Consider the following 7,760-nt stretch of genomic DNA (forward strand, 5'->3'; position numbering starts at 1 on the left):
GATAGGAGGAGGAGGAGCAGGAGCAGGAGCAGGAGCAGGAGGAGCAGGAGCAGGAGCAGGAGCAGGAGCAGGAGCAGGAGCAGGAGGAGCAGGAGGAGCAGGAGCAGGAGCAGGAGCAGGAGCAGGAGCAGGAGCAGGAGGAGCAGGAGGAGCAGGAGGAGGAAGCGAGTAGTTCTTCGCATATTCCCCTTCCTCGTCAAAGCATGAGCGGCCAAGCAATTTTTTGAACATCGACTAGGGATCACCGGTGGTATCTAGGTCATTTTAGGGGGTGTGGCATGCCTCTGGGGTGGTACCGATGGTCAGGAAATGGGTGGCTAAAATGTGGGGGTAATTAAAGGGAAAATGAGGGGTAGTCGTTGAGAAGAGGGGGTGGAGGGAGCCGTTGACGATGGTGGAGGGGAGTGGAACTGTGGAAGGGGAAGCGACAGGACAGGCAGGACAGCTGGCATGCACATGTGGACATGGAACATGAAGACACGAACAGATCAAGGACACAGACAGGATGCAAGATAGCATGTGAGGAGGAAGCAGAAGGTGCAGGAAGTACGAGGAAGTCAGTGGCGAGAGCAGGTCTGCCATGTACAGAAGTCTGCTGCGCAGCTTCCTAGGGACAAGCAAGAGGACGAAAACCAAAGATGCAAGTTATAAGGATAGGGGTACGGTGAGAGCATGGATCAGCAAGCAAGGGCGTCAGCAGTCTCACCCTTCTTCACAGCGATTGTGTTCGGCGTAAGAGAAATGCTGACTTCTGTTGGGTCAGGATGAACACCTACAACCGGTCCAAGGGGATGGACAATCGCATGAACATGCTCTTCAACCAAGAGCTGAACAACGAGGCTCAGTACATCAACGCCCATCCTTTCTCGGCCGTCAACATGTCGCTGGTCATCATGCTGCTGGAGCCGTGTGAGACTTTGACCTCTTGAGCAGGGAGGTGAAGTCAGATACATCGCGCCTGTCTGGCCGTGGAATGCACCGAAGTTTCAGGTAGAGATGCTCTTCCTCTCCCTTCCTCTCCCTTCACCTCACCACTCTCTCCTCTTCCCCCCACTATCTCCCCCTTCACCATTTACACCCATTCATACGATGTCCTGAAAATCCTTCCCACAGGCCATCGACTGGAGGACGCAGCCTCCTCCGAGGAGGATACCAGGCAACACCAAGCACGACCCGGTCGCTCCTCTCTGCCAGGCGTGAGGTGCATATTGATACAGACGCAGGGCAAGTTGTACGAGCTGCCAAGAACATGGCAGGAGACCACAGACAGCTGCTGGCAGGACCAACAGAAACCTCCTCCCACCTTCCCTCACACTCGGACGAGCTCCAGCGAGCAGCTTCACCGCGACGAGGTCATCATGACAGCTGCAGCATCGCGTGCGAGACTGGAGACAGGGAGGAGCAGCAGGAGGGACCAGGACGAGGCCCCTCCCCTCTCTGACCGCGAGAACGTCGAGGCGAACCGACCGGGATCTACTTACGTAGGAAACCCTTGTGTCAACCTCCTGTGACCCCCCGTCTTTGCTCTTGCCTCCTCCCTCCCTCCCTCCCCTCCCTCCCTCCCTCCCTCCTGATCTCACTGATTCAGAATCAGCAGAGTGAAGAGAGCGGGCAGGAGCGGTCCAACATTGCCGTCTTCCAGCAGGATGCGATGCAGGCAAATGCTGAGGCTCAGCTGGAAGGAGCCGGGAGGAGCGAAGGCGGCACTGCGCAAGGAAGTCGTCCTCCTTCTCAGTTCACTCGCAGCTCGCTCTCTACCTCCAGCACGATGCGCTCCCGATCCGAGGCGAGCAAGCATCCTCTTACCCCCGCAGAGAAGTTCAGCCGGCCTCCGACGCATGCCAGCAGCAGGTCCTCCAGAGCGAGCAGCGTCATGTCCTCCAGAGCGAGCAGCCGGCCTCCCACTCAGAGGAGCGAAGCATCCTCTGCTCACGACCGGCCTCCCTCTCACGGCATGAGGAGCTCGCATGGAGGGGAGGAGAGGAGCGCGCAAGCTAGGCCAGTGGAAGCCCTGCGGCTGAACCTTCCGGTCTCTCTGCTGCCAGGGAGAGAGAGTGAGTCAGGATGCCGGCCGAGCAGGCGCCTTACTTGTTGCAGGTCGAGCTTCCACCCGCCGGTCCACAGGGTCTCGCAACTCCTCCGCCCGCATCGCAGCGCAAGGGTGAGCAGACGCTTCTGGAGTCCTGCTTCTGACTCTCCTCAGCGTTCTCAACGGCGAGTGAAGATAGGATCGCAGTCTTCTTCTCGATCACTCGGTCTGAACTCGTCGGGCAAGAGAGTCGCTCACCTTGCTGAATCTGAGGATGAGAGCGATGGGAACTCTGTAAATAAGAAGAAGAAACTGGTGGAGTGGGTGTACAAAGAGACAGGCAAGAAACTTGTTATGGTTATTCGGTACTTTCATGGAAAAATCCCATCGAAACAATATATCATTTCATCAGGTGCTCGACTTGATTCATGCGGATATCACGAACTTTGTTCTACATTTTACATTCTTTCATCATCTTGCAAGGCAGAGAGCTGCTTGTTGAGCTCGGCGATCTGCTTCATCGTCGACGAGATCTCCTGGTCCTTCTCCATGCCGTTCCCGTCGTCATGTGGGTACAAGTCTTGCGGGGGCCTCTGACGGCTGGCGTGCTCTGAGCCGCGAGAGTGGCGCATGTCATGTGGGCGGTTGCTGGACTTGCTGAAGCGAGGAAAGTCGTGCTCCTCGTCGTAGTTGTATCCCGCTGGTCCCTCCCTGCTCTTCGACGGTCGGATCTGAGGAGGAGGCTCAGAGTATCTGACGCTCCTGAGCTCATCGAGCCAGACGTCTCGCTTGTCCACCCCCAGCTGGAACTTGAGCAGGGCGAAGCCGTACACAGACTTGGCGGCGACGTCCATGATGACAGTCATCACGTGGGCTGCCAGCTGGGAGATGGCTCCGAACTCGGTGAGAAGCCAGAGGGCCGGGTAGCCGCACCAGATGCTGAAGTAGAGGGTGAGGGAGAGCTTGAGAGGCGCTCGAATCTTCTTCGCGTCCTCGTTGAGAAACTGCTGGAACCGCGCGTAGACGAGGCGGATGATGCTGATCCACGTGAAGGCAAAGATGAAGCAGCCGAACATGAACCAGAGGTACCGCGCAGGAGGCTCGAACGCGTTGCAGAAGACTCCGCATGCGATGGTCAACCCGACGAAGAGAGAGTAGGTGATCTTGTAGGGGAGGTTGAGCGACCACAGCAGATCCAGCGTCTGATGCAAGGCAAGCACGTCAGTCGCGGCCATCCAGAAGCAGCGAGGAGAAGCGAGGAGCAGGAGCAAGGAGCAGGAGGAGCAAGGAGGAAGGAAGGAGAGTACATACCAGGATAGGACAGGTGAAGATGTAGTCCAGGTACTTGAAGTAGTTGACAGACAGAGAAAGGCCCATGTCATTGTTGAAGTGAGCGCAGATACGGCCCCAGTAGGTGATGGCAGCGATGAGGTTGACGTAGATGGAGAGGCACTTCTCTTCCCGGTAGCCGACGAAGAACTCTTGGTCGCCATCGGGGCCCTTGAACGACATGAGCTTGTACATGAGGGCGAGAGAAGCACCAAGAAGACAAAGAAATCCCAGCCAATCCACAGCAATCACGGTCGGGTCGTGAAGATTGAAGTTTGGAAGGCGAGGATTGTTCCATCCTCCCATGCCATATTGCCAATTGGGATCGGAGAGTGAAGGGGCAGACGTCGCCATAATTACGAGACGGCGAAAAGGTTGACTAGGAAAAGCAGAAGTAAGAACAAAGCTACTCGTCAATGCATGAGTCGTATTACAACTTTTCCCAAGTTCTCTACAGGCCATCTTCTCTGCAGGTCATCTACCTCCGTGAATGACTCCTGCTACTCCATATGTTCTATCCTCACAATCGTTTTCGTTCACTTATACTCCTGCACCTCAGACCTCTTCATTGTGTCATCATCATCATGACAAATACAGTTTTGACAGCAGACTCTTCGTAAGCCAGCAACAACCTCTGTCTAGTTCTATCTCGACAACCCCAGCATCAAGCTGTTCCATGCAACGCTCCACACTAGAACATGATCAAAGGCGAGCACACAACTTGGTTGCTAGGAGGCGACGATGCTACCAAGAGGAGAAAACATCTCCTATTCAAGGTCGACATCTGTACAATGACAATCACTGGATCAAACTGTGAGTCTCTTCCGCCCCTGATGAATCATTTAGATGAGGACGAGCCACGAAGCCTCGAGGAGCAAGCAAGACCGCTTTCTCCGGCGGCATGATCGTCTGCTCTGCGAGACCGCGAACGTAGTAGCGCGAGCATGGCAGATGCAAACAGAGGAATCAAGGGGTAGGGCCATCAATGACCCCTCCTTCCCTCTTGTTTGCAGGGGGTGGTATGTACCGCCGGCACAAATTAGTACACGGGGGGGGGGTACCGATGTACTGATAGAGAAAATGGTAACGACTATGGGGTCCTAGGGCACCACCGGTCCTGAGGTCTGTAACCGTTTTTTTTCCTAAAAGGAGGGGGTAGTGGGGAAGATGGGGCCCGGCCTCCTTACCTGTACCTTGTTCCGAGGGTTATCATTACCGGTACTTATGACAGGTAAAATGAGGGGTAGTCTAAGAGAAATATCCTTTATCAGAAATAATGACCGGTGGTGGCCCCACTCGAGGCTTCCCTACCGCCCCCCCACCCCCGCTACGCGTATAATGAACAAGGGGGGGACCCCCTCAGTCACTCGCATCATGAAAATGGTCCAGAAGGAGACACCCTGGGGGTAGGGGTGAAGTCTCTATGATGGACTACCCCTGTCTTGATATGAGAAATATTGGACCTTGGTACCGGTCATATGGTGGAAACGGGGGCATACCCTCAGGGGTGGTCTTCAAGTGACTCACCGCAGATCTAGAGGGGGTGGGTCGTAACGTGTGTACGGCCATCTGACCGGGTCACGGCCGCTTGGCAATGAAGGGGACCGTGAATAGTACGTGTGGTACCTTGCGACTGTACTGAGGTAGGGCTCTGGTACCACCGACGGGAACGGTAGTAGTAGTGACGTTAGCCTGAGTGACCGTACACTACTGATGAGTCGCCGGTCAGCGGGGGGGGGGGGGGGGAGCAGAGGCCCGGCGGGCCTTTTGAACGAGCCGGTACTAACTTGTAACCTAACTCAGTTGAGTAAAACTTGACTTGTAACTCGGGTCCGGATCCCATCGGATACATTCAAGCCCTTAGAGGGCCAACCCCCTTGGCAAGGGAAGTTGGGGCTGGTGGTGAATGACTGATGATTTCACTTAACTTTGAGTTGGGATGGTGAAGTAAGTTTGTAGTACTCCCGGTCCCGGTCGGCCGGGCCGCGGCCGCCCGGCCCGTATTCTTTTTTTTTGTGAAGTATTTTTTTTCTTTTACAGATGTTTTCATTTCTTAGGTTTCGGTGAAGGGACTTTTCAAGGCCCTGAGGAGGGTAGGGGTACCACCCCATGGGTGATGTGGACCCCACCGCGGGGTGGAAGATATACTGAATACCCCTTCTATACCCGTATTCTCGTGGGGTAGTACAACCCTCCCATGAGACGCATTCAAAGATGCGTCTTTCGATTCATCAGAAGTGAGGGTCATCGGGCACGAAATGGTAGGGTAGGGTAGGGTAGGGTAGGGTATGGGAATCAATTGCATAAAATGAGGCTATCAAAGAGGGGTCAGTAAGGGTAAAATTAGGGGTGGATGACAATTGACTCATCAAAGGAGGGGTGGGTCCCCCTTGGGTGAGATGAAGGTGGGGGTGGCAGGGGGGTGGCAGCGCGACTCCGGCGAACAACAATGTGTGCACCAGCGTCCAAGTTGGCGGATCTCAACAAGCTGATCATGAACCCCGAGGGCAGGTGAGACTGAGGGAGACGAGGATGCTCGAGGAAGGTGCTGCCTAGCTCGAGACAGAGTGAATCGTAGCATGGAGGGGGAGGATCGATGTCCGAGGGTTCCATTTCCTGCATGCATGTTGGATCCGTTCGGGAATGTTCGACCGTGGGAGCGACGGATTGCTACTTTACCTGCACTTGATTGATGAGACCTATCATGAACTACTTCTGAAACATCGTAGAAGTTAGGGAGAGGCAGAAGTTGCTGTAGGACATGAGACGTGGACTCCCTTTGTTGACTGCGGCAAAGTCGCATGTTTGGAAGGGGTGCCAGCCTACAACTTGTCCCCATGTAGTTGAACAACATGTAGTGAAGTGAACAATGTGATCCATACTTGTTTGTGTCTTGTTTGCTTCTTCTCAATCTTGATCTCTCTCATTGTTCGCCTGAACCTGCTGCGCAGCGATACTATCCTGCTCGAGTTCGGAAATTACATGAACTGAGGGCAGTGGAGGTTCAACACGGGAAGAATTGATTTCTTGATAAAGAGACTGTTCGAATCTGGATTTTCCATCCAGCTCAGCTTTATTGAGGACCTTGGATCGCGAGATTCTGTGCGACTCGCAAGCCTTGATGGGAAGGAGATAGCGTTTCATCAAGACATGCAGCACAACAGGAATATTCCAAACCTGAGGCACAACACCGAGAGCATGCTTGTTGCTGCTATGAAAGCTTACGGTAAGGCATAGTAAGGTTGAAGCGCACAAAGGCATTCCACAGCGAACAACACTCTTAAGACTCTGTCAACATGACGCAAAGAACCGAAACCTGTACTTGCAGGAGGCTTTTTGCCGAGATTGTCGATCTCTCTGGATTATCAAGAACTCTTTCCCGTGTGAGCTTGATGATATCAGGACTGGAGGCAAAATGACAGCGGATTCTGAGGAAGAACTTGTGGGATCTCTAGACATTAAACATGGATTCTTGTGTATGTGTGTGTGTGTGTGTGTTTGTTTTGTTTGCGCAGGGAACCGCGTTCACAGAGTTCATTCGAATTCCTGATAATGCTTTCTCACTCTTCTCCGAACGTCCCAGGTACACTCCAGACCTTTCGGAAAGACCGCGTAGGTACCCGGAACGAGTCGAACTGCCCGTCGACCATCCCGTGGGGTCACAATCGCCTCTCCCTGTGAGGTCAGCAGTGTGACACAGCAGCAAAGACAAGAAGCAGGACCTCGAGCACGTAGATAGCTTCATTCTTGTCGTAAGCGTATTCAAACTGAGCTGTAGGCATCTCGTCGCTCGACCATATGTCACAGGATTTGACGCCCTGGTCAAGTGAGACAAGACTACCCATGCACACTGTTCTTCACCTTCTTAGTCAGGAAATCTGCAGGCGGGTTTTCCAGAACTTCGATCTCGGTCAATGAAGCACTCTTACCATACGCCTTGCCTTGGAACATGCTGTAGGACATTCCTAGGGCGGTAAACATCTTGACTAACTCACGCCTTGAATTCCAAGCGCGCGAATCTGCATGCTGTTGCATAGAAAGTGTCGAGGGACGGGAGACGCGGAATTGCCCTCGGACCATCCGAGGGATTCGGGAGAGCCCTCCATGATTCGCCGTGGGAGGGAGGTAAGCAGCAACAGAGCACAAGCCGACCAGGAGGAGAGCTGCCACGAGCAGCGTCAGGGCACCAGGAGATCTATGAGGAGGGATCAGATCCCTCCTCATATCGTCACGATGTGATCGTCTTCCTGCTCCTCTCCCACCTCCTCACCCGCCCTTGCGCATGTCCTCACCTGCCCCCCGCCTGACCGTCGGCATGGAAGTTGAACACAGCAGCTCCGAGCCTCAAAGCTAGTCAGGATGTGTGTACCTGACCCGCCTCGGAAACTCTCGTCGTGGTCGG

General features: G+C 54.2%; 3 protein-coding genes across 3 annotated transcripts; 1 reads left to right on the plus strand and 2 right to left on the minus strand.

Moving 5' to 3' along the window:
• Positions 1-638: 638 nt before the first annotated feature.
• On the plus strand, positions 639-1,882 carry GUITHDRAFT_164578 (hypothetical protein; the record flags this gene model as incomplete). Its single annotated transcript, XM_005827825.1, has 6 exons — positions 639-664; positions 764-887; positions 934-990; positions 1,114-1,176; positions 1,224-1,481; positions 1,595-1,882. Coding segments are annotated over 6 exons (816 nt in total), but the record flags the coding sequence as incomplete, so codon positions are not given.
• Positions 1,883-2,381: 499 nt separating this feature from the next.
• GUITHDRAFT_164579 (hypothetical protein) lies at positions 2,382-3,738 on the minus strand. Its single transcript, XM_005827826.1, has 2 exons — positions 3,341-3,738; positions 2,382-3,231 (listed from the first exon to the last, which is right to left on the minus strand). The coding sequence occupies exons 1-2, from the start codon at positions 3,710-3,712 to the stop codon at positions 2,488-2,490; spliced, it is 1,116 nt and encodes a 371-aa protein (XP_005827883.1). The 5' UTR covers positions 3,713-3,738; the 3' UTR covers positions 2,382-2,487.
• Positions 3,739-6,892: 3,154 nt separating this feature from the next.
• GUITHDRAFT_75169 (hypothetical protein) lies at positions 6,893-7,140 on the minus strand (the record flags this gene model as incomplete). Its single annotated transcript, XM_005827827.1, has 2 exons — positions 6,893-7,033; positions 7,081-7,140. The coding sequence occupies 2 exons, from the start codon at positions 7,138-7,140 to the stop codon at positions 6,893-6,895; spliced, it is 201 nt and encodes a 66-aa protein (XP_005827884.1).
• Between the last annotated feature and the right edge of the window lie 620 nt (positions 7,141-7,760).

The sequence above is a fragment of the Guillardia theta genome, assembly GCF_000315625.1.
Source record: "Guillardia theta CCMP2712 unplaced genomic scaffold GUITHscaffold_64, whole genome shotgun sequence".
In the NCBI taxonomy this organism is placed as follows: Eukaryota; class Cryptophyceae; order Pyrenomonadales; family Geminigeraceae; genus Guillardia; species Guillardia theta.

What these genes read in the sequence shown, in the direction of transcription:
- GUITHDRAFT_164579 (XM_005827826.1), bottom strand. Translation starts at nt 3,712, where the DNA reads ATGGCGACGTCTGCCCCTTCACTCTCCGATCCCAATTGGCAATATGGC. An exon ending in TCTTCACCTGTCCTATCCTG is followed by an intron (nt 3,232 to 3,340) that starts GTATGTACTCTC and finishes GCCTTGCATCAG; the next exon opens with ACGCTGGATCTGCTGTGGTC.